Source organism: Schistocerca cancellata, chromosome 4 (assembly GCF_023864275.1).
Source record: "Schistocerca cancellata isolate TAMUIC-IGC-003103 chromosome 4, iqSchCanc2.1, whole genome shotgun sequence".
Classification (NCBI taxonomy): Eukaryota; Metazoa; Arthropoda; class Insecta; order Orthoptera; family Acrididae; genus Schistocerca; species Schistocerca cancellata.
This window is the reverse complement of record NC_064629.1, coordinates 137,358,604-137,385,889: the sequence shown is the minus strand read 5'-3', so window position 1 is coordinate 137,385,889 and position 27,286 is coordinate 137,358,604. Positions and strand designations below refer to the sequence as shown.

General features: G+C 36.9%; 1 protein-coding gene across 1 annotated transcript in view; it reads right to left on the bottom strand.

The window, feature by feature from the left end:
* LOC126183925 (GTPase-activating Rap/Ran-GAP domain-like protein 3) overlaps window positions 1-27,286 on the bottom strand; it is a 662,070-nt gene that overhangs the window by 7,318 nt on the left and 627,466 nt on the right. The window contains exons 18-20 of the mRNA XM_049926272.1: window positions 26,438-26,666; window positions 19,972-20,055; window positions 3,475-3,593 (exon numbers count right to left, since the gene is read on the bottom strand). Coding sequence (XP_049782229.1) covers window positions 3,475-3,593; window positions 19,972-20,055; window positions 26,438-26,666 — 432 coding nt within the window. The remainder of the gene's footprint in view (window positions 1-3,474; window positions 3,594-19,971; window positions 20,056-26,437; window positions 26,667-27,286) is intronic.

Genomic DNA, 27,286 nt, shown 5'->3' with positions numbered 1-27,286 from the left:
CTGTATTACTACGTACCTATGCAATTTGATAAAATTGAAATTCAACCCACTTCTCCTACTGAAATTAGGAAAATAATAAATTCACTCAAAAGTAAAAGCTCACATAGAATTGATGGCATTTCCAACAGAGTACAAAAACCTTGTTCCCAACAAATAAGTAGGATTCACAGCCATATATGTAGTAGCTCACTGAAACAGGGCATTTTTTCCAGATGGACCAAAATATGCTATCGTTACACAATTGCATGAAAAAGGGGATACATTTGATGCTAACAACTACCACCCAATCTCACTTCTGACAGCCTTTATCCAAAATTCTTGTAAAAGTAATGTATTCAAGAGTAGCTTCACATATTTGTAAAAATGAAGTACTAACAAAATATCAATTTGGTTTTCAGAAAGGCTTTTCAACAGAAAATGCTATATATGCGTTCACTGATCAAATATTAAATGCTTTGAATAACCGAATATCACCCATAGGTATATTTTATGATCTCTCAAAGGTTTTTGATTGCACGAATCATGAAATTCTTATGGTTAAGCTTAAATATTGTGGTATGAGTGGACAGGGCACAAATGGTTTAATTCATACTTAACTGGAAGAATGCAGAAGTTTGAAATTAACAGTACAGATAGTCTGCAAAAAACAGCAGAGTCCTCTAACTGGAGAGGTATCAAGAATGGTGTCCCACAGGGTTTTCAGCCTTGGGTAGCTTATTGTTCTTAATATATATTAATGACTTGCCACTCTATATTCATGAAGATGCAAAGCTAGTTCCTTTTGCTGATGATACAAGTATAGTAATCACACCCAAGAAGCAAGAAATTGCCTGAGGAAATTGCAAATAAAGTCTTTCAGAAAATTATTAAGTGGTTGTCTGCAAATGGACTCTCACTAAATTTTGAGAAAACACAGTTTATACAATTCTGTACAGTAAATGGCATAACACCATTGATAAATATAGACAATGAACAGAAGTCTGTTGCTAAGGCAGAATACTCAAAATTTCTGGGTGTGTGCATTGATGAGAAATTGAACTGGAAGAAACATATTGATGATCTGCTGAAACGGTTAGGTCCAGCTACTTAGGCTATTAGGGTTATTGCAAATTTTGGTGATAAACATACCAGTAAATTAGCCTACTATGATTATTTCCTTCACTGTTTTCATATGGCATCATATTTTGGGGCAATTCATCATTAAGAGAGAAAGTATTCATTGCACAAAAGCAGTGTAAGCAGAATAATAGCTGGAGCCCACCCAAGATCACCTTGCAGACATTTATTTAAGGAACTCGGGATATTCACAGTATCTTTGCAATACAAATTTGTTGTTAATAACACATCCCAATTCAAAAGCAACAGTGAAGTGCACAGCAACAACACTAGAAGAAAGGTTGATATTCACTGTTCTGGACTAAATCTCACTTTGGCACAGAAAGGGGTGAATTATGTTGATATTCAGTGTTCTGGACTAAATCTCACTTTGGTACAGAAAGGGGTGAATTATGCCAAAAAAAATCTTTACTCATTTGTCAAATAGTATTAAAAGTCTGACAGATAGCTAACCAACGTTTAAAAGAAAATTAAAAGAATTTCTGAATGACAACTTCTTCTACTCAATAGATGAATTCTTAGATATGAAGTAGTAACTGTAAAAAAATTAATTATTTTGTGTAAAGAAAACTTATGATAAAGTGACACATTCCACATCATTACAAAATGTCATTCATATTAATGACCTATGGAACAAGGATTAATGTATGTATGTAAATGGGATCAAATTCTTGGGCATAAATGTAAACTACCTACTGAAATGGACAGAGCATATGAAATTTTTACAAATACAATTTCTACCACTTATTAAGCCATTCAAATCCTTATTCCAGTTTGCAGCATTTCATTTCTAAAGTGTCCTCTTTGGGACATATACAGTCAATACTGTTATGGGATCATGGTTTGGGTAATAAGTGCTGGGAATATAACAGACTGTGTTTGAGGTACAGAAAAGGGCTGTGCAAATAACTGTGTATTGAATTATTTAAAATGATAGAAATTCTGACTGTCTCATGTGATATATATTTCAGAAGATGAGGATAGGAAATATATAAAACATAGCGTTAAATATGCTGGGTATTCATACTGGTAAGTACTTGAATTAGAAATTAAATCTGACAGAAAACTTTAAGAGCTTCATTTTGGGACCTGTTACTGTGTTTGTGTTGCTGACTTTGATGATGAAAGTGGCAGAACATTAGTTATATTAGCATACTTCCATATATTAGTGTCATATGGATCAATATTCTGGAATATCCTTAGGTCTACAGTTTCCATCTTGCAGTGAACTGTGGAAGTAACTAGTCATACAATGACAGCTTCAAAATACATTTACAACCCTAAGGAATTTGTTGTTAATAGATTTGTCACAATTTCAAAACAACAGTGACATACATGAATATACTAGAAGATTCTAGCAAAAAACAAAAAAAAAAAAAAAAAAAAAAAAAAAAAAAAAAAAAAAAAATCATGCATAGCAGGAAACACTCATGACATAGAGTATGTATTGGGCAGTGGATAGACGCCTTTTTCAGAGTGCACTGTTATGATGCAATTTGTCAGTCAATTATTTATGTGTTTATGGATGATATTTGTGACATATTGATGTAAAAAATGTCAATAGGTATACAAATAAGATACATTTACTCTGTGAAAATATGTTCACATGCTGTTTATTTATGCAACTGAATTTTTATTGTAATTTCAATTATAATAAACATTATTAAATTCAAGCCAATTGCACATAGATATTATCTTTTCAGAAATTAATCTATGAGGTAGGAACAGTTATCAAGAAAAATGATTTTCCTTTGGTTTTAAACTGCTTTCATTGGCTGCCATCCCCTTTTATTCACAAGAAAGATGGTCAAAGATACTTATGGCTGAATACTGTGTTCTTTTCTGTGCAATAATAAGATCACGCTGAGGAGACTGGAGTCTGTTTTGTACTAATGTTATATTTTTTAATGCTGCTATTCTTTGGTTGTTTACAAACTTCATAACAGAGTAAGCATGTTGTGGGACTGTTGTTATACTGTCTAGTTTTTTTAAACTGTTGTCTGAATACCAGATATCATCCTTTCAACACACTTTGAGTCTTGTCTTGAATCATTCCAGAAAATTGCTGCTTAGGACATTTATCAACAGAAGTATGATATTCCATACAAACATAAAAGATAAAAACATTACTCATGGTCATAGTGTAGGAACAAGAATAAACTCAAGAAGAAAAGTATCATTAGTGTTAATATGCTGGCATGTTGCACATCATAGCATGATATCATGAATATTATTTAGATTTACTAACAAACATACTGAAATATTTTGTGTGAATGTCAGAGCATATAAGTGGCTAATAAAAGGATCTTGATTAAAATATATTAAGCTGTATTGATGAATATAAAGGTAGGTACCTACCTTAGCACAAATAAAATGGAGTTTTGGCATAACAGTTGTTTGCACCAAATTTCCATTGATGATTAGTCGGATTTCCATTGCATCAGTAGTAAAGGCAAAGATGTAAGGAAAAGCACAGACTGAAAAAGACAGAGATACAGGAAGATTAATGAATTATTTTTTTGCTTGATTTCACAAAAACCTAATTGTAAACTTAACAATACATTCCTAAATTTTGAGATTCTTGTGTAAGATAACACAACATCAAATACTTATTGGTATATTAACCTCCCTTAACTGGAATCAGGCATTTAATGGTTCTAATTGCAAACAAGTTTTGATACTGGTCCTTCAGTTTATTTCCTGCTTCCTGACAATAGCATAATTAAGTTGACAATGTTTGAAAACAAGCACTATAAATGGTTACAATTAGGAACTAGCGCACTGTGGTATGAAATACAGTACTGACACATCTGTGGCAGTAGACAGCATAAGACATAGGATTTTCCATTCTTATTTATTGAAATGTTTAAACAGAAGTAACCCAATAACTATAAGCAGATGAGTAACTGTAGAAAATATGAGGGTCTACATACTTAGTTTGGGTTAACAGAAGTGAAATGTCATTCACAGTGCACTTGCATGGTATTTGTTTAGGTCAGTATCAATCATTGTATCTTAACCTGAATGACTGAGTGGTGCAATAATTATCAAAATTTGTAACACACTATCAATTAAAGGGTGGTAATTAGCATGAAACAAACAAAACATTAAAAATCACCTGAAAAAACTGAACTAGATCAGGTTATCATGTAAATATTCAAGTTACAGCATGCTATGTACACAGCAACATTTCAAGAGTTAATAACATGACACAGAGAAGAAAGGAGAAATGGCTCTTAATATTGTTTTCCTTGAAAACACCTGCTGGATTGAAACTGGTCAATATTACTGAATAAAGCATTTTCTTCAACTAACACACAGCATCAATGGAACCATGACTTCTCTTAACTACTCTCAAAGTGTAACTCACCATTATTTTTTAATCCTTTTTTATGTATTGTTGACAGTTGTTGGTGGATAATGCTTTAAACTGACCTTGAAAACATTATGTAATTTGTTTGTTCTACATCCTGACTCTTCACAGAGTGTCAAGGAAAAATATTGTGATTTAGTGTTCCACTGATGACAATGTCATTAGAGGTAGTGTATAAGCTTTGATTGTTCTTTTTGAAGGAATCATCCTGCCATTTGCCTCAAGCAACTTCAGGAAGCCATGACAAACCTAACTCTGGGTAGTAAAATCTCCTCAAGTGATCAGACAAGTGGTAGCAGCACCTTGTCACAATGTTTCGATGAGTTTTGTACCCACCACCTTCAGGCAAAGTGTCAGGATGCTGTGCTCTGCATATCTATATAGACCCAGGACTGCTGACCTCTTCTGTGTATATACCATTCTTCCAGAGGAGAATGCCACACCAGTGGTCCTGGCATGTGACGAGCCCTGATGCAGAAGTTGAGTCCTGATGTCTGTCCATTCTATCTGCAGATGCCACCACCTTAAGCCAGAGCATTCCTATTGTGCTTTTGCAGTTGGACAATCCCATGCTGTGCTGAGTTGAAATCCACTATACTGGTTTATTAGGTTGTTGTACAGACATATTTCCACTGCCTCTTTGACAGTCGAGTCCCAGGACCTATTGGCACTGCATATCTTCTTCATTTGTTCAAAATCGAAGGTGGATGGTTGGATGGGGTTTGAACTGCTGTTTATCTAAATGTAAGTACAATAATTGACTACTGTGTCACCTTGCTCAGTTGAGAGAGTCAAATAATTTTTTCTTGATACTTTGAATATAATAGAGGGAAACATTCCACGTGGGAGAAATAAATCTAAAATCAAAGATGATGTAACATTCCAAACGAAAGCATTGGTATGTTGATAGACATACAAACAAAGACACACACAAAATTCAAGCTTTTGCAACCAACGGTTGCTTCATTGGGAAAGAGGGAAGGAGAGGGAAAGAAGAAAGGATGTGGGTTTTAAGGGAGAGGGTAAGGAGTCATTCCAATCCCGGGAGCGGAAAGACTTACTTTAGGGGGAGAGAAGGACAGGTATACACTCCTACACATGCACATATCCATCCGCACATATACAGACACAAGCAGACATATGTAAAGGCAAGGACTTTGGGCAGAGATGTCAGTCGAGGCAGAAGTACAGAGGCAAAGATGTTGTTGAATGACAGGTGAGGTATGAGCGGCGGCAACTTGAAATTAGTGGAGGTTGAGGCCTGGTGGGTAACGGGAAGAGAGGATATATTGAAGGGCAAGTTCCCATCTCTGGAGTTCTGACAGATTGGTGTTAGTGGGAAGTATCCAGATAACCCGGATGGCATAACACTGTGCCAAGATGTGCTGGCCGTGCACCAAGGCATGTTTAGCCACAGGGTGATCCCCATTACCAACAAACACTGTCTGCCTGTGTCCATTCATGCGAATGGACAGTTTGTTGCTGGTCATTCCCACATAGAAAGCTTCACGGTGTAGGCAGGTCAGTTGGTAAATCCCGTGGGTGCTTTCACACGTGGCTCTGCATTTGATCGTGTACACCTTCCGGGTTACAGGACTGGAGTAGGTGGTGGTGGTGGGAGGGTGCATGGGACAGGTTTTACACTGGGGGTGGTTACAAGGGTAGGAGCCAGAGGGTAGGGAAGGTGGTTTGGGGATTTCATAGGGATGAACCAAGAGGTTACGAAGGTTAGGTGGGCGGCGGAAAGACACTGTTGGTGGAGTGGGGAGGATTTCATATAGGATGGATCTCATTCAGGGCAGGATTTGAGGAAGTCATATCCCTGCTGGAGAGCCACATTCAGAGTCTGATCCAGTCCCAGAAAGTATCCTGTCACAGCTTTCGCATCCCGCAACTACCCTCCTGACCTGGTACAGAAGCAAATAACCAGAGCCACTTCCTCATCCCCTCAAACCCAGAACCTCACCTGTCATTCAACAACATCTTTGCCTCTGTACTTCTGCCTCAACTGACATCTCTGCCCAAACTCTTTGCCTTTACATATGTCTGCTTGTGTCTGTATATGTGCGGATGGATATGTGTGTGTTTGCGAGTGTATACCTGTCCTTTTTTCCCCATAAGGTAAGTCTTTCCGCTCCCGGGATGGGAATAACTCCTTACCCTCTCCCTTAAAACCCACATCCTTTCTTCTTTCCCTCTCCTTCCCTCTTTCCCGATGAAGCAACTGTTGGTTGCGAAAGCTTGAATTTTGTGTGTGTATTTGTGTTTGTTTGTGTGTCTATCGACATACCAACACTTTCGTTTGGTAAGTTACATCATCTTTGTTTTTGGATATATTTCTTGATACTTTGTAATATATCCATTCATTTTGTTGTTCTGTGAAAAGACACATACTTTAATTTTTGTTGGCGTTCCTGTTACACAGAAAATCATTGAATACACTAACATATGTGAAAATTTGTACCTATAAAAAGCTACATCTGACTTAAATGAAATTTATACCCATGATTTAATATATGACAGTATGTTAATCATCTGGGTTACAGACCAGTACATGATCAACGACTATAAGAATTTTGTGTGGTGTAAAGTTCCCACATGGCATAATCAGAATCTCTAAATGGCACTGCAGGATAATCAAGGAGGGACTGAATATGTTTCTCAGAAAAACTGCTCCATACACTTTGCAAACAAATCGACACAACTTCAAAAGAGACTGGTACAAGACTCTGATGAACAGGTTTCTGATCAACTTTATCTAAAATAATGTCAGATGAGCCATGTGAAGCAAAGTGGAAGCCAAAAGAGCAGTGGGGTCTATTATTCTTTGGAGAATACTTGAACATTTCTTGCCACATGTTGACGGGCACTGCCATGCAGAAGTATGGCAAGTGAAGTTGACTGAAGAAAGGACTGTACTTCAGACGCTAAAACCTCCATGATGTGGAAACTGCTGTTCATATCACCATTAGTACATTTGAGTCAGCATTACATGTTGTATCCAATAGCACCATAGGTCAACAAACTTGTTTTTTTTTCTCTATTACACTACTTAATAACACAAGGTGGCAAATGCAGATTATTATAGTAATGTTTAACACAAATGTGGTCATCACTAAAGGATTGTTGAAGTAGGAGACATTTGGAAAACAGTATATTTTGGCACATAGTATTCCACCAGCAGCTTTCATATGCCCATAGTGTCACACGTAGTTTCTTGGAAATGTAATCTATCACAGTGATACTGTAGATGGAGCTGTAAAGTACATTAAATTATGTAGACAAGATGGTGGTCACACCATGCTGTGGTCATACTGCATATTCTTGTAATCCCTCACAGGTACATAGAAATGTCTTTTATTCACTAGTTTTATACATAATGGGCATAACAAAAGATATGGCTAAACTTTCAAGAAACATTCCTCACATGTAGAGGAAGAAAATGTGTTACGTGGATGTTGGAGCTCATTTTCTACTTCTCTTCATCATCATGTTTATCATGGGGAACAAACAGAAACAGAATGTACAAGCAGTATGTGAAATATTTTCTACATGAAATATTCAACATAGCCACTTTGTTACAGTATGAAACACTTTGCTAAAGGAAATGTTCAACATACCCTCTGTTTGTAAGGGTACGTGCATCAGCATGCTTTTGCACTGAATCCCTGGTGTGCTTGTGTATATCTGGAGAGTGACACCATCAACAAAGGTTTACTGTCAACATTTGGGTAGGCATTGTTGGTGCCTGTTTGTTAGGGCCTCATATTCTTGAACCCAGAGTCAATGGAGAAATGTACCACTCTTTTTAGAGAACATGTCACCTGTTCTGCTAGAAAATGTGCCCTTATGAGTGCATCAAAATGTACTTCATGCATGATGGGGCTCCTTCTCATTTCAGTGTAAACATTTATAGGCTTCTAAATACAGATTTAGTGATGGATGACCAGGCAGACGTGGGCCAATTCCTTGGCATCCTTGCTCTCCAGACCTGAGGTCACAAGACTTTTATTTGTGGAGGCATTTGAAAGCTCCTGTGTGTGGAACCCTGGTACAAGATGTATAGACTTTTCACACATGTATTGTGAAAGGCTGTGAAACAGTACACAAATCTCTAGGGGTAAATGAGTGGATCTGGGATTCAGTATGACTTCAGGTTGAACATGTATCATTGCTAACAGAGGGCCTTATGAGCATTTCCTCTAGGAAAGTGTTTCATATTGTAACCAAGAAGGTATGTTGCACATATCATCAAAGAAAATGCTTGATAAAATGCTGATATGTGCTGTTTCTGTAGGTTTCTCATAAGCAATGTGTTTATGAAGAGAAGAGGAAAATGAGCTCGAACATGGAAATAAAACATTTCTTGACAAATGTCCATGAATATGGACATATTAACCAGCATCAGATAAGGAAAGCAGGTGGGTAACAAGGGTATTAGAAAATCCTGTCAGACACTTAAATGTCTCAATTCTTTGCAAAAGAATTACACCAATCCACAGCTCCTAAATTACTATCATAGATACAAAAGAATATACAAGAGGGTACTGCTTCCTGCAAAAAATCATTCAATGACAAAAATATACAATACAGAAAATAAAAGCAAAGTAGTATAGGATGACGTAAAACATGAAACTGGAAAAGGCAAATACAAGCATTGTGATAAGTGAGACAGAGATGAGAGTAGAGTAGCAAAAAATTCAGAGGACTTGGCAGATTTTGTAAATGGCTGTTTCTCAAGTGTTGCAGAGAACTTGCAACAAATTATTTCTAAAACACATTTAGCACCAGCAACAAACTACACTGCAAGCACAACAATGTTGTTTTCCACAACAGAATTTGAAATCAAAGATGATAACTGTGTCCTTTAGAATAGGTATTTTTTCCAGAATACCTGAAGCACACATTTGTTGTGCCCTTACTGAAGAAAATCATGCTGAAAGTATAGAAAGCTACAAGCCAGTTTCACTATTGACAGCATTCACAAAAATAACTGAATCAATAATGAAAGATGGAATAATGAGTTACATGGATACATATAACCTTTTCAATGAAGCACAGTTTAGTTTCTGAAGTGGGAGAAGTACAATATCAGCTGTAACAGGATTCACAAATGTTGTACTTGAAGCTCTTGACAAGGGTGACTGTGTTACAGGCAGATTCTTAGACTTATCCAAGGATTTTGACACTGTTGGCCATAAAATACTATTAAGCAAACCAGGAACATTATATGTAACAGAAATAACAAATGAGTGGTTCCTGTCTTATGTAGAAAATAGGATGTAAATATAGTGACAGTTCATCCATGTGATGAGGATAAATGTTTAGTAAAACAATTGTCATACAATAAACATGCATATATAAGTGTGCCTCAGGGTAATGTACTGGGCCAAATATACACCACATGACTAAAAAGCATCCAGAAGAGGAGGAGGAAACAAAATTAGACTTCAGGGACTGAGAAGGTATGTGATGTTATTTCAGTGATTACAGAGTCAAGTTAAATTTACAAAGAGTTTGGAGTATAAGCACACATATCAGTGGGATGTTGCACCCCTCTGGCCTAGATGCAAGTCCTATTTCAGTTTGGAAGGGTGTCATAAAGCTGATGTATCTTCTCTTGAGCTGAGCTGACCCACAACTGCTATGACAGTTCCTCGATATCCTGGATACTGGGATGGGATGGAGTTGACGTCCTAACTGGTCATAAATGTGTTCTATTGAGACCAAATCTGGGGATCTTGTTAGCTATGGTAGTACCTCAACATCATACAGACAGTTTTTAGAGACACATGCCATGAGTGGATGAGCATTGTCTTGTTGAAAAATGGCACCACGATACTGTCGCATGAGAAGTAACACGTGAGGACACAGGATGTCCAAGGCGTAATGTTGTGCTACCAGAGATCCCTCAGTCATTACCAACCATGACTTGTAGTCATATGCAATAGATCCCCAGAGGTAACACTGCCATGCCTCTCCAAAATATTGGAAGAATGGGACCCCTCCACAGATCACCACCATACAATGTTCATCCAGAACAACTCAGAACCGGGATTCATCACTGAACACAACATGATGCCATTTAATCAGTAGTACATGCTTCCCCATTCATGGTACCACTCAAAACATAGCCATTTGTGTAGTGGTGTCAATGACATCCTATGCACGGGCAGTAATTCCCTAGTCCAGGTGCTGCTAGTCTCCAAGCAATGGTGCAGGATGACACACAATGTAGCAGAGAGCTCATTAGTTGTTCTTGGATAACATACACAGATGTGAAGGTGTTATGATGTACGTGGTGCACAGTACAGTGATCATCCCTTGTCTGCCCTCCCATTTCTACCTGGTCCAACATATGCCTGCTGTAACATACAAATGCCCTCAAATCTGGGTATTTCGTGATTAGAACACATTCCCAAAGACCTCTTTCAAAGATTGTCATGTGTTGATAATGGTGTTTCACACCAGTACATGGCATCTCTGTGTGCTTCAAAGGGATCACTCAACATCTGACACTGTTCACACCCATTGTATATCCTGCTAGGCCTGGCAAAAACATGAATATGGACAACACTAACACCCTCTGATAGTCATTCTACCTACTGCAATGAACTGCAACACTAACCATTTACATACCTGCTGGTGGTGTGTAAGTGTACAAAGTTACAGTGACATCCGACCATGTCTTTTTGGTGCTTCACTTTTTTTATAAATCAGTCTATATTATGTATTTTCCAGGAAGACATAGAGAAAAGTTCTCTTTGGTGATGACAGCTACATCTTACTCACTGATAAAAACGTCAGAACTCCTAATAGAGAAGGCAAATGAAAATCTCACATATGTTTACAAGTGGGCAACAGGTGGAAAATGAAAAGAAAACAAATAGCCTGCATTTCACCACAAAGAGGGAAAATGACTCTGTCACATTGAGCATAGACAATAAGCCTACAGATTGTGTAACAAATAAAAAGTTTTTAGGGATGAATATTGCTTGTCAATCAGCACAGAATGAACATGAAAAGATACTGGTAAAAATAATGTCATTAGCATGTTATTATCCTCTTAGGGTTTTAGCAGCAGTTTGTAACAGCTGAAATAGCAATCTGTTATTAGTACCTAGTTCTTAGCAGTGGGTTTCTTTTTTGTGACTCAGATGTGCAAAATAGATAAGTTTTTAAATTGAAGAAAAGTGCCCTAAGAATAAGAACTAAAAGCAGCAATCAGATTCATAGTAAAGAACTATTTAAAATACTGGATATCCTTACTGCACCAAGTGTGTACACATCTATCACTCTGTTGTGCATATCAAGAAAAACTTTAGTAAGTTTCTCTCTCTCTCTCTCTCTCTCTCACACACACACACACACACACACACACATATATGAGAAACAATGAACTTGACATTGTTACATGTTTTTCACAACTGAATGTAATTCTTCAATCCAGTGCACAGCCTCTGGTGCTGTTTGTAAGAAATCTTCCTCACTACCATGAAGTGCTTGAATCCAACAATCACTGACAATATGATGTATATTCTGGCCTGGAGCTCCACAATCATAATTTGGATTTACAGTTTGTTTTACTTGTGGAGTGTACCTTTGCAACTGTCATGGCCTGTTTGGATTCGATTCAGGGCAGTTCAGGCCTGGCATGGTAGATGAGATCCACTTGGGAGCTTAGCACCTGAGAAGGCATTATGCAGGGGCACATCTGTTACAGCTTCCTGCTGACATTTCCATTCTTCAAGAGGTTTAAAACCTCTACTGAACATGTCAGAATCATCATGCAGAACATGTCATGATTCTATTCTAGCCTTTTAAGATTTAAAAGTGGCAGGTATATATGCATCAGTAGATTAGGATTTCTGGGCATCTTGTTTTAATCCATGATAAGAATAGCAGACCTGCACATAACAGCTGGCATAATTCCTGTCAACAGCAGAAACCAGTGAACTTAGGTAGATCTGATAGCTCCAGATATTATGCACATAGTAGTAGTCAGTTGGGTACCAACAAGCTTTTTATGATGGCTACCAAAACATCACTGGTGCAGTCATAGCACCAGCCAAAAAGTGTATACAAAGAGGATAATGAAAAGAATATATTCTGGGATGGAATGATGAAGGTACAATGCTGTATGAACACTTCCAGCAAAGTGGAGACCTTGAGATATCAACTGAGCTTATGTCCATCTAGGACTTAACTTTGAGACAAAAATGGACAGAAACTTTCAAAAATGGGGGGCTTTCGTTGAAGTTTCGAGAACATACCCTCACCGAGGAGTCAAGCAGTATATTGCTCCCTCCTACGTATATCTCGCGAAGAGACCATGAAGATATAATTAGAGAGATTAGAGCCCACACAGAGGCATACCGACAATCCTTCTTTCCACGAACAATACGAGACTGGAATAGAAGGGAGAACTGATAGAGGTACTCAAGGTACCCTCCGCCACACACCGTCAGGTGCCTTGCAGAGTATAGATGTAGATGTAGATGTAATGGTAAAACTTGGAATCTAACAGGCACAATGGTACAAATGGCTAAAGTAGTTTTGGGTCTACTCAAACTTTGATTACAATTATTTCTTTATTTAATTAGCTTGAAATATGTTACTCCAAGGTCAGAATACCAGTCTTTCTATTCAGTAATGTCAACATGCTCTATTAGACTGATTAGTTCAGTCAAAGGTTGCTATCTCATATTGTAGTAAGCATTTCAGTTGTTAAAAAACTTTTAATTAACATGGTTTTCTGAAATTAATTACATTAATAAAATTAGTATACTGAACAGGACTGCCTGACTTAAGTGAAGCAAAGGCTGCTTAATAATTGAATGAAAAATTGAGAATGAATAGAAAAAAAAGAAAAGAAAAATTATTAATATGGGTGCCATAAGAGCACATGGCAGGTTCCAGCTTGCTCTGTTTCAACAAAATATTCACAATCAATGATTGTAGAAACAAATGTATCAATATCGATAGTGCGTGATAGTAATGTCTTGCCATTTTTCTGAGCTCAATACCTCACTCATTAGGAGAGATGCTGACTCAGTATTCCAGATAGACTGAAGGGAGGACATAGATTTGTGTAGGTTTGTGGTCCTAGACACCTAAGTAGAATAAGAATCATAACGCTACTCTATCATGATAGGTCTAAGCACAATAATGCTGACAAGAAAAGTATGTGAAAGTGAAAAAGATTTACAGGTCTGAAATCAGAGCAGCTAAGTGCAAAGTAAATGATACATATACAATGAACTCAGTGAATACATGCAAAGCTGTAAGGGTAATTACTGAAAGAGTAATAAACTGTGATGATAAGGTATACCAGACACCAATTCCACCTGATATTCTAAATGCACATTTTATCAGTCCGCAGTCAGATAACAGCATAACAGACAGCTTTCACTGGACTTGTGTACTGAGAAGGTGGTCAATGAAGCAGTAGCTAAGCTCAGTAATTCTGGAGCAGAGGATTACCATGGTATCTCAAATTATGTTATTAAATATATCAGAAATCAAATTTTAACCCCACTGACTAAAATAATCAACAACATTTTAAATAAAGGTAATTATGTGGAATGTTTAAATATATCTGTAGTTAAACCAGTACATAATAAAGGAGATATAGCATTTCCAGATAACTATCGACCAATATCACTTATACCCATAATATCAAAAATAATAGAATACCGCATGCATAAACACATGAGTCAATATTTTGAACATAGTGATATACTTACCTCCTCACAGTATTGTTTCAGATCCAGCCTTTCTACATTCAAAGCACTTGGGAATATGGTAGCAAAAATATACAATTGTTTTGAAAATAAAGATATTATCTGTGAAACACTGCTGGAGCCGAGGAAAGCTTTTGATATGGTCCCTACAATATTCTCATAAAAAAGGTCTACCACTACAGAGTGAGAGAGAATGCTCTATGCCTAACACAGTCTTACTTGGACAATAAAAATCAGTTACTTAAGGTAAATAATGAAATGTCAGAATGTCTCCCAGTTGAAAATGGTGTACCTCAAGGATCTGTTCTTTGACCTTTCCTTTTCGTTACTTATATAAATGAGTTACCTGCAGTTGTACCATATGATTCAGTGCTATATACTGATGACACAACGCTCATCAAATGTGATACCATCCTCGAAAATGTGTAACACAGCATGGCAGTGGCAATGGAGAGATGCACTACTTGGTTTGAGGCAAATGTACTGCAGAAGAATGATAGTAAAACTGAAGCTGTTGTATTCAATCTGAATGCTTCCAGTCATGATAACAGTAAAAGTATTGGTATTTCAAACAGTTCAAAACTGCAGCTGGGATACCCACACAGAGAAGTTAAGTGGTGAATTGGCACATGTCATCTATCTGCTGTACAGGGTGAGGAGCAGTGTTAGTAAAGAACTTCTGTTATATGCATATTTTGCATTCTTCCATTTCCACCTGAGTTATGGAATAGTATTATGGGGCAATTCCATAGGCTCAAAATTAGTGTCTAATGGCAAAAGTAAGCCATAAGGTTCAAGGCAGGACTTAGCCCATATGAATCATGTCAAGATTATTTTAAGAAACTAAATATAATGAGTATGTGCTGTCATGTTTTCATGTCCATTGAAAGCTCTTTGGTAACTAAGCTTAGTGTAACATTGATCTTTTCAGTCACATGACACAGGACACTGAAGGATCTACATGTACAGCACCCTTCTGTAAGCTGAACCACTTACTGTTGGTAAACAGTTCTACACTTCCTATAACTGTGGATTCATCTAGGTTACTCTTTCTTTGTGTTGCAGTTTTAACAAATATTATTGTAAGTAAAGCTGTTCTAAACTTGAAAGTTTGTTTAAACACTGTAGTGCTTTATCAAGGATGGTCTTAGTGGAGGCAAAATGCCCCCTTGATGTCTCCAAAGCAATTAAATGAATACACAGCCAATTATTGTAGAACTTACAGTTTAACATGGACTCCAACCACAGCACAACTTGGCATTTCTTACATTAACAAATCATTGCCAGAAGTGAAAGAAGTTATAACTGGGGGCAAAACCTGGAGCTTTGGATCTGTATTCTGGCACTTATCCACTGAGCCACACAACACTGGTGAATAATGGAAATAACTTCACTTTTTGAAACAGAGTTTAAACTTCATCTGGATCCAGCTACTGCAAACCATATCATTTAATGCAGGGCTGGCCACAGCATGCCAAACTTCACACGCAGAGTGCGTGCTGGCCAAGGGAGAGCCATGGCCTGGCCTGCCAGTCAGTTTTGCTTGGTCCTTCTCGGAAGTGCCCAGAATGGCATGACATTTCATTGAGTATTGTGGTGCAGCATTTTTTGGTCAGCACAACTCCCTCAGTGTGGCACAATCATGGTGTGAGTGGCGTTTACTCTTCACTATTTGTTCATGATATGAAGGATGTTCACAGGCCCACTGGCTGTTTGCACAAAAAGAGGAAATCTAGTGATCTATCAAAACCTTTAAAATGAAAGGGAATGAGAGACGTGAGGGATGAGAACTGTCAATTCACTTAAGTGATAGGTGCTGCATATCAGCTATGAAACAACATTACAATATCATGCAGAAGGATTTTAAAGATTTAGTTGACAATGAAAGAGCAAAAAAATTACAATGATCAACAGACAGGATTCATTTCTCTGCACACCAAGAAACATTTTGTGCTAAGTTTGCAGGTGTGAAGCATCTGAAGAAAGTGATGATACAAACAGAAAATTTCTGAAGCTGCATGCATTATTCTAGTGCCAGTTGCAACAGTTTTCAATGGAACTGAGTGAAGTGTAGGGAGACTTCACATATTACTGCAAAGTACATTGGTTGAGTCAAGGGGCATGCCTGAAATGATTTTTTGACTTAAAACTCGCTATTTTTAAATTTATGAAGGAAACAGAACGTCTGAAATGGATTGCAGTCTCTGCATTGTAAGTGGACTTGACTGCACACTGCTCACAGCAAGACACTGAAATGTAACTTCTTTCTGATTTGATGGGGATGCATTTAAAAAGAAAATTGCTTTGTAGAAAGGAGACATTCTGACCAACACAGTCCAGTTCCCTGAGCTCACTGTCATTAAAGGAACTGTGTGGTTTGAAGAATTCATTCTGGTCTTAAAAGAATTACAAGGATAGTTTTATAAAGGGTTGGAGGACACTGTCAGTCTTAAATTTGTTTTTGAGCTGTTTTTGAGACCATTTGCTGCTTCAGTTAAAAGCATCTTTGTGCATGTGCAGATGTAACTGACTGACCAGCAAGGTATTTCCAATTGGAATGACAAATATTTTTATGTTAAAACTGTTCAGGATGCCTACATTGCTTTCCTCAGGTAGAGTTTCTAAGTCTCCATAATGAGGTTGCAAAAGTGTTACAATATTTTGATTACCATATTTGTGTGAAAGACCTTTTTTTCATTATGATCTCCCAGCACATAGTTCCTGACACCTGCCAACAACTCCCACATTCAGATGTGTGGCAAAAAATGTCTGTAATTGGACCTTGATTTGAACAAGTTGTTCTAATGCAATTTCATCATGGCAGATGTCACCAGGCCTCTTACAGGAGCTGATTTCCTACTCCATTTTTGCTTGGCTGTGGACCTCTACAACGGAATGTTTCTGTTCTATCAGAAGTCAACTCATTGTAAATTTTAAGCACGTCATTCAAGAGGTTCCAGAGACAGTGTCTCATAAGTAGTGCAAACATGACATGATGCACCAGATTCAGATCTCACTGGGCCCACCAGTCACTGCTAAACTAGGAAAACCCAAAAAATTTTTTGGTGATAAAGGCAGAAATTGAGAGGAAAATACGAGAAGGTGTAGTAGCACCTTCCCCAGAAATCTGCTCTTTGATCATGGAGTCACTCGAGAACTGCAGCGTGAACATTCTGGTCATTGGAAAATCTCTTTCCTCCCAGTTGTTCTTTCAGCTTGATGAAAAGATGGAATTCACATGGTGCAAGATTGGGACTTACTGATCAGCATCATCCACATCTGTGTAAGCTTGGCCAAATTGTGGAATATATTTCCAGTTGGCGTGCCATTTCACTCGCGCACTGTGATGCATTTATTACCCATACTTCAGCAGGTTTGTGCCTGCAGGAAACCCAGAACATATGCTCTGTTGTGACAATGCATCACTCTTATTGTGCAATAGTCTTAGTGTGGGTCAGCATCTGTAACTTATTTTCTGAAGTCCTTACATAATTAATTCTGGCTACGCTGTTAGTCACTAGAACATATCACTCTGTTATTTACATCCAAGTAGATTTAAGTTATGTACCACCACTCTTAGTTGCCGTCTATTTAAGTCAACTGTCCATTAATATTGCTGCTAAACGTGTATTTGTATTATGGTTACACTCAAAAAACGTCAAAATATTTGTTGCATTTGCAATAATGTTATCAAAAAGAGAAGCTCATTCAGTTTATTGTTTCTGTATAAATGCTAACCTTGGATTCAAGTCTGTATTAATGTCTTTGCTGTTACACAAAACCTATGAGACTTTATTCACTCCATGTCATATGACTTGTAATGGAGCCAATCCAAAATTAGATTTTTTAAAGGATGGATGTGTCTTGAAGCAAATTGTTTATGTAATTGGAAGAAGAGTTTTGGCAGGTGATATTGTTACTGTGTTTGTAAATTGGTATATCTAAAAGAAGAATAAGTAAATTTTGTATAATTATTGCACAATGGGTACATTTTTTGCGCTGTAAATAGCACAGAACTATACATAATTGTGATTATATTGCAAAAATAAAGTGTGTGAATATGCAGAAAAATCACTTTTACTGCATGGGATTGGTTTTTAAGGAATGAGTTTGAAATTGAATGATTATACTCTTCTTTAGAATCTGAGTAATAATTTGTACATTTATCATTTTTTTTATAATGTTGCCTTTCCTTAGTTCAGATTCCAAATTCACAATCATTATTGACTTGAAACTGGTAATTATCATCCTTTGTAAGCAGTTTTGTGATTCAGTAGCTCAGTGAGTAAGTGGCAAACCATATTTCTAGAGATCTGGGTTTTGTCCAGTTCCCTATCACTTATTACTTATTTCACATCTGAAAATGATCTTTTAATATCAAAAATTCCAAGTTACATCATGGTTTGCAGCCCATATTAAACTGTAGGTTCCACTGTAACTAGTAGGTAAATCAGTTTAGAGGCCAGGGGAATGCAAGGATATGTCATCTCCAAAAGGGATCACCAAGTGGAGTACTGTAGAGTTCAAACCAATCTTTGGATGGAGGTCAAACAATGTATAGCTACCAGTTCCACTGCAATTTTTGATGGATCTATGGCACTGACAGCAAATAATCATCACACACATAATTGTGATAAGTGACATTTGAGGATAAACTTTGGTACTACCAAATTCTGATACTCAGCTTGTTTTGGAGCATAAAGTAAAACTTATGTTATGGTCTATGAATATTACATGTTGTCAGATTCATGGTCCATTGGAGAATAGATTCATTATATTAACATCTGACCATTTAGATGATAAAATTTACATGGGTACTTTTACTTGTATAACAATTCGGGATTAAAATATTCTTGACAACCTGTAATTAAAACTGTAACAGGATATTCTGAAGAATGCTTTCCCATTATTACTATGGTACAAACAAATTATTTGCAATGAATGTGACAAAAGACTGCTACATTGGCATACACCAGCCACTCACATGCTAAGATAAATGGTTATGTTGCCATCCTGTCTGCAACAAAAGGATGGAAGGAAGATTAGGGTTTAGTATCTTATGTATTTTGCAGTCATTAGAGGTGGAACACAAAACTGGAAAGGGCAACAATGTAGAAGGGCACAGATCATGTCATTTCCCAAAGAATCATCCCAGAACACTTCTAAATGTGTTTAGGGAGGCCAAGGAAAACTTAAAATCAGAATGGCTGGGCAGTTATTGAAGTATTTACAAAAAAATGAATATGACTTTTGAGAAAATAAAATTATAACTGATTTGGTTTGGATTTGTGCTTATAAGTTCACTGGAGATGACGAAAAAAAAAACCTCAAACATTTTCTGAGTGTACTGAGAGTAGGGTTAGGGAGGCAGAGGGGGACAGGATATATGAGGAAGTAAAAACAAAGGTAAAATGTGAGATATGATAAGAAGAGATTAGAGTAGCATATCTTGCATTTTAAAGGACCTAATGTGTCATAATGCATGTGGCACATATATTTACAGTAGTAAATCAGTTTTGAGTTATTTTGTACATATGGATTTGCACAATCATTAGTCACTGTATTTTCCACAAATTCATTCCTAGTGTTCAGAACTTTTGTGTATGTAGTCACTCATTGATGCACAGATCAAGCCTCTGTCACCCTGAGGAAGCCACATTCACTAATACATTTTATTAGAATTTCACTAGGTAATTAAATAAACTGAAAATGACATAAGATTACTGTAAGAATGCGAACCTATAGCTGATGGTATTGCATTCCAGCGGAAATCATAGTCAGTTGTTGATTTTCCTGGTACAAGTTTCTGGAAATGACAAGTATCTGAAAAGAGGAAAAACAAAAAAAATTAGGTACCAGTAGTGCAATTAATTATCTTTTTAATATTTTTCACAGTCAAAAAATAATATGAAATTAGAAGTAAAAACTTCAGATTCCAAGATTGCTAATTATAATTTATTTTTGATGACAGGTTTCAGCAAATCTAAATTGTCATCATCGGATCGGTAAAGCATATAGATCACAAATTACAAACATAATCAGGTCAGATATAGAAAGGGGGGTACATATTGTCACAAGAGGGATATAAACAAATACCATATACAACTACACCTTAATACATCTCATGTTACAAGGCTGCAGGTTTCTATTTTGATTTTATGTCACTTGAACACTAGTGCCCTACACTTTATATGTCTACTTTACATTATTGCTATCCTTCCCTATGCTAATGGCTGTATATTTTACATCCAGACCTTGAGCTACTATTATTGTATAGGGGTGTTTTGTAATGTCTGGACATAATTTAATCACATTTACCCTGACATTCTACTTATTTCAATATGTTAAAAAACTGTTTGCATATATATTCATTATCTGGTGGTCTTGTACTAGATGCTTCTTATACCAAACTTAGACTTTGAGCACCATGTTATGTTAGTATGAACACCTTGTGTCAGACTGTATATTTTTTGTTACACTATTTTATTCTAGATTTATATCAGCTGAACACTGTAATGCGATACATTTTATCAGTACACTTCACATTGCTGATGTCCCTCCTCATGGTTATGGCTCTATATACATTTTACACCTAGACCTCGAACCACCATAATCTTTTACGATTTTTTTGTAATATCTGTATATAATTTCAACACAGTTAGTTGGATATTGTACTTATATCACTATATTGGAAACTGTTTGTACACAATTATTCATTAATTAATTCCTAGTCTCATACTAGACTCTATTACACCAAGACTTTGAGCACAATGATACATTTAGCATCTTGACCTTGTGTTCTACTGATGTTCTTCTATAATATTGCAATTTGAATACGGTATTTTAAGAGTGCAATATTTTAGGTGTTCCCCTTTGTTACCTACAAAATTATGACATCTACTTCATGCATTGTTTCTGTATACGTATCACCTAGACTTCAGTGATCTTCTGTACCCTTACTCAATGGTGATATACTTTCCACATTATATTTCCCTTATAACAATATTGGCTATGTAGGCAACAGGTGTACAATTGATATACACATATTAAAACAAGTTTAGCATCACCCCGGTTCCTAGAACTCATGAAGATAGACATTGACTGTGGATATCGTATGATAGACACAGTCCCTTTACTGTTCAGAGAGGTCACTAAACCCGCCCAAAGATGTAAAAAACCATGCATGAGCATCACCTATTAGATGGAGGGGGTCTGACAGCCGACCAGTTCCATCATTCCACCAGGAAGGAGGTACATGGCTTGTGTTGTCCGTAGTACAACCACACCTAGAAGGTCAGTGGCGCAGTTCGATTGTGTCTGCATCGTTACTTTGTGCCAGTAAGGGCCCTCAACAAGGGCAGTGTCCAGGTATCACAGAATGAACCAAAGCGATGTTGTTTGGACATGGAGGAGATACAGAGAGACAGGAACTGCCGATGACATCCCCTGCTCAGGCCACCCATGGGCTACTACTGCATTGGATGACTGCTACCTACGGATTATGGCTCAGAGGAATCCTGTCAGCAATACCACCATGTTGAACAATGCTTTTCGTGCAGCCACAGGATGTTGTGTGATGACTCAAACTGTGTGCAATAGGCTCCATGATGCACAACTTCACTCCTGACGTCCATGGCGAGGTCCATCTTTGCAACCACAACACCATGCAGCACGGTACAGATGGGCCCAGCAACATGCTGAATGGACCACTCAGGACTGACATCACCTTCTCTTCACAGATGAGTGTCACATATGCATTCAACAAGACAATTGTCAGAGACATGTTTGGAGGCAACCCAGTCAGGCTGAATGTCTTAGACACACTGTGCAATGAGTGGAGCAAGGTGGAGGTTCCCTGCTGTTTTGGGGTGGCATTATGTGTGGCCAACATACATCGCTGCTGGTCTTGAAAGGCGCTATAATGGCTGTATGATACGTGAATGCCATCTTCCAACTGATAGTGCAACCATATCGGCAGCATATTGGTGAGGCATTTGTCTTCATGGATGACAATTCACGCCCCCAACGTGCACATCTTGTGAATGACTTCCTTCAGGATAACGACATCGCACAACTAGAGTGGCCAGCATGTTCTCCAGACATGAACTCTATCAAACATGCTTGGTATAGATTGAAAAGAGCTGTTTATGGATAACGTGACCCACCAACCCCTCTGAGGGATCTACGCTAAATAGCCGATGAGGAGTGGGACAATCTGGACCATCTGTGCCTTGATGAACTTATGGATAGTGTGCCAAGATGAACACAGGCATGTATCAATGCAAGAGGACGTAATACTGGTGTGTAAGCAATTTGGAACACCACCTCTGAAGGTCTCGCTGTATGGTGGTACAACATGCAATGTGTGGTTTTCATGAGCAATAAAAAGGGTGGAAATGATGTTTATATTGATCTCTATTCCAATTTTGTGCACAGGTTCTGGAACTCTCAGAACCGAGGTGATGCAAAACTCTTTTTGATGTGTGTAAAATATACCCTTTTATAATTTTATGAGAAATTTAAATTTAAAAATTAAAAAACAAATTTTTAGAAATGGAATTTTGTTATTCCAGTATACTCTGGCTTGGATTATTTGTGTTATTCAATTACATATTAAAATGTATATATTGCATTGTTTTGCTGACTCCTTGGATGTTACTTATTGCTTGTGCTTTCTATGTTACAATTGTATTTCTGTATGTTAAATACCACAGTGCCTCCCGCTGGTAGTTTGTAACATTTTTGCTTTGTCTTGTGATTTACACTGAGAGAGCAAATCAGGTGTATAATTGAGAAATCTCGGTATTGTGACACAAGTCATTCAGCTTAGGTTTATATTTCCAGAATTCAGATGCCTATGTAAACATTTGGCAATAAGTCAATATCATATGTCATTTGACACTCATTGATGGGTAAAGGCTTTCACTAGACTTTTGAATACATTATGGTCTTCAGTTATTTGCAACCATGTTGCTCCTGCATTTTTTGTAATGCTTTGGGCCCATCTTCCATTAGGATATCACTTCAGTCTTTTCCTGTATCCTGGAATCCACCAGTGAATTTCTTAAGTCCATTTACCAGCCACAATGATGATTTCAATATATTTCATATACAAGTATGCCTTCTTCATTTTCCCCAGTTTAAGACTCTAAAAATTCTTCAGAGATGGACGACAGTATTTTTGGAGGTATGGAATTTCCTTTTCTGTTTCAACAAGTACTTATTGCACACTTATCATGGTACCTGGTACATGGCACAAACACAATACAGTGTCTGGAACATACTTCAGAGTCCATTGGCTGCACTTGACAGTTTGTCCATAAATGCATTCTGTACGACAATCTGGGAAAAGTCCAATGCATGCTAACACTCATGAGTCTAAAGATTTAAGTCATAAGCAGAGTCCAAATCACAGCAGTGTCAATGACAATGTATGAACCTGAGGTAAACAGAGTATAGCAAGAATCAGACATGAAGTGCTTATAGCTGACTCTGAGCAGTATTTTAGTATACAGCCCTGGATGAGCAGAACCACACATGTATCATGGTGCCACTGCCATGGCTTGGAAATCAGTGAAGATCAGGGCATCTCTTGGCTATATTACATTGCATGGGAACTAATGTTAGGTTGGAGATGCTCTCCATCTTGTGATTAGCTACTTCCATAATCATCTCCATCTTTATGTCTACTGCTTGTATACTTTCCTCAGTAGTGCCCTCTCTGTTGTTGTGGTCTGTCTCCAGAACTAATTCAGTGTTTACATCTCCTGTTTCCAGTGAAGGTACAAGATTACGTTGCCTGACACCACTTTCTAGTATGAATTTCTAACTATTATGATGAAGTCTAATCAGAGCTATCATAATCACATCTAATGGAAGTTGTAGCATTTATGTAAGCATATTTCAGTATAAGAATGTAGGATGAATCAATTCCTTGTTTCTCAATGACTGTTAGCATCAAATTTATTGGAAGTGAGTGAAATCTTAAAGACAGAAAGAAATATCACTCGCAGATAAGGCTCTCAAAATTCTAGTGATTAAAGCCTTCATTGACAACTGTAGTAGAATCTTATGAAAAGATCTTTCACTAAACCAAAAGAAATGCTGGTCTCATGTAAAAGCTTTCATTGGCACTAAAGTTTGGTTCCAGACACTAACAGTTGAAACAGTAACTAAAGGTGAGGATGTCAAAGAAAAAGACGTGCTGGACTCCATTTTCAAATGTTCCTTTACAAAGAAAGATACAGGAGAATTACCTATTTCAATTTTTGTACAGCTGCAGACATGGGTGGTATAGATATTAGTGTCAACAGTGTTAAGAAACAGCTAAGATCTCTAAAACTGAACAAGATCCCAGGACCCACTGGATTTCCTATTAGATTCTACATAGAACTTATGACTCAGTTAGCCCCTCTGTAAACCATAATATATTGTAAATCCCTAGAGCAGTAAACTGTGTCCAATATTTGAAAAGAAGCACAGGTCAGACCTGTCTGCAAGAAGGGTAAGCAAACTGCTGTACAAAATTATCATCCAATATTACTGACAGTCATCTGATGTAGAATAGTTAATCGTATTCTGAGCCCAAACATAATGAGGTATCTTGAACAGAATTATAACCTCTTTGCCAACCAGCATTTTACTTGTGTGACATCCTGAATGTCATCAATCAAGACAACTGAGGATATGAAGTATTGCTCAACTTACAAAGAAGTGCTCAACTCAGTACCTCAGAAATACTTATTAATGAAGACACAATCATATGGGTGCCAAACTTGAGGTTTGTTCCTTTTGCATATTAATGTCCTGGCAGAAAATATAAATAGTAACCTCAAATTCTGTGCAGATGATGCAGCTCTCTACAATGAAGTACTGTCTGAAGATAGCTGCAGATTGCCATGCACATCTTGTTAAAATTTAAAAGTGGTGCAAACATTTTGTGTATTCAGAAATGTGACATTGTGCACTTCATGAAACACAAAAAGTGTAGTATCATGTGACTACAATGTCAGTTAATTACAACTGCGATAAATCAACATGTACAAATACATGTGTGCTGGTATTGTGGGTAAATGAAATAGAAGGATTGCATGGGCTCAGTTGTGGGCAAAGCAAGTAGTAGACTTAATTCACTAATAGGATGATTTTTACTCGAGTAAATACAAGAAAAACAGCACTGGACAATAGCTCACTACAGTCAATGGGTTTCACTTAATTTTAAGCATTCCTAGTTAGCTATTTTTGATAGAATATAAAAAAGGCATACAATAAAAATTACGAGTTTTAATCTTGAGATATTAAAAGTACTTTTATTGATTTTCATTCCTAAGTGTTGCCATAATTTATATCTCACAATCTGATCATTTCCTACAAGTACTTATTAATTCCTTGAAGCTTCATTAGTATTTATATGATTATTACTGTTATTATTTTTGCCAGTGCAGCTATTTGAGAGGCTGACAAATTGGGCAAATTTATGGATTCATTCCCAGATTCAAAAACCCACTTCACACCTTGCTGTAAAGGATACAATCTCTACAAGAAATCATTATTACCTTAAATGTTGTACCAGCAAAATTCATTGCTCAAATTTTCTGTCAAAATTGGTGGGAAAGATGCAGAAATAAAATTATTTTGTCATTGCAATTGATCTTTCATACAGTAATCAAGTACTATTCAATATTATTATTAGTGTTGTTGCTTGATTTCACATAATTTAAATATCTGTTAATTTGCTATTCTAATGTTTCTCTGTTTTAAAATTATTACTTGCAGTTTGTTACTAAACTCAATTTTAACTCACATTTTATACAATCTGAACACTGGGAAAATTTGTATGTATAAAGAAATATGTTGAACTGAATTTATTTTTAAAGCTTTCTCTAAATGCTTCTATTGCTTTGCCATTAATCACACTCTATGAGTGTGACTGAACTGTTCTTGTAGGTATGTTATGTAATGTAATTAAATGAGCTGCCAATCCATTTACAACAGATAAATATCAATCTGGTTAGATTTTACTGGATGTAAATATGAATGAACAGATGAATTCTTAAATATCTCAGACATAGTATTATTGAAAGATATGTGAAATTAACAGATTTAAATTGAAATTTATGTTGTTTTTGTGATGCATACAATTTTACTTTATAAGTGTTTTCTTTTGTTATTGATATTATAGGTAAAATTTGAAAGTTTCACTTACGATTGTAGCAGAGTAATAATTCTGGCTCTTCATCTTCATAAAGATCAATAGCAGCAACAAGATGTGCCCGTGATGACTCCACTGTATGTAAGTGCTTGTACTCTCCTGAGTGTTCATTCACAAGGTCAAACTGATGACGATATCCTAAGCATATATTTGTTTCAGTACTAGGCATTAGGCCACCATCCACAAATGTCATCAGTGATGGATGTTCTGATAATGGTATCTCCTGTTAAGGGGATAAATGAAAATTGTGGATTAAAATCCATTAATTTACAGTATAAAAATGAAATATAAGACACTGAAAATATACAGGGTGTTTCTGTAAGAGCATGCAAAATTGTAACAATGCATAGAGAATGCTCCACTGAACAATTTGGGGTAAGGAATCTGGGGTCGGAGAAGCCAGCATAAGAATATATGGAAGTAAACTTGTCTATTGTTTTGTCTAGCATTACTGTTTTACAGCTTATTTAAAGCTAATATGTGTACAAGTTTACATGTACCATGCTCTTTATTTACATGTACATTCATTATTTCCTGCAAGGAAACAAGGACGATGAGTCTGATTACTAGGAAGCCATGATGCAGGTTTTATTTACTTTACTTGTCCATAATGTGGCTCTGTTTTATCATATGTACATTCTCCCATGACACAATATGCAATGAATCAATAACAGACCCATTTGTTACTCAGTGCTGTTCAGTACAATATGATGGAGCAATACTGGTACAGTTTCGCAGAACTCATTGACATGCATCTTTTGTGTGGGGAAGTACATTGCAATGCTCTCACTGTTGAAAGGCTGTACAAGGAATGATTACCTAACAGGCATCATCCATCATTAC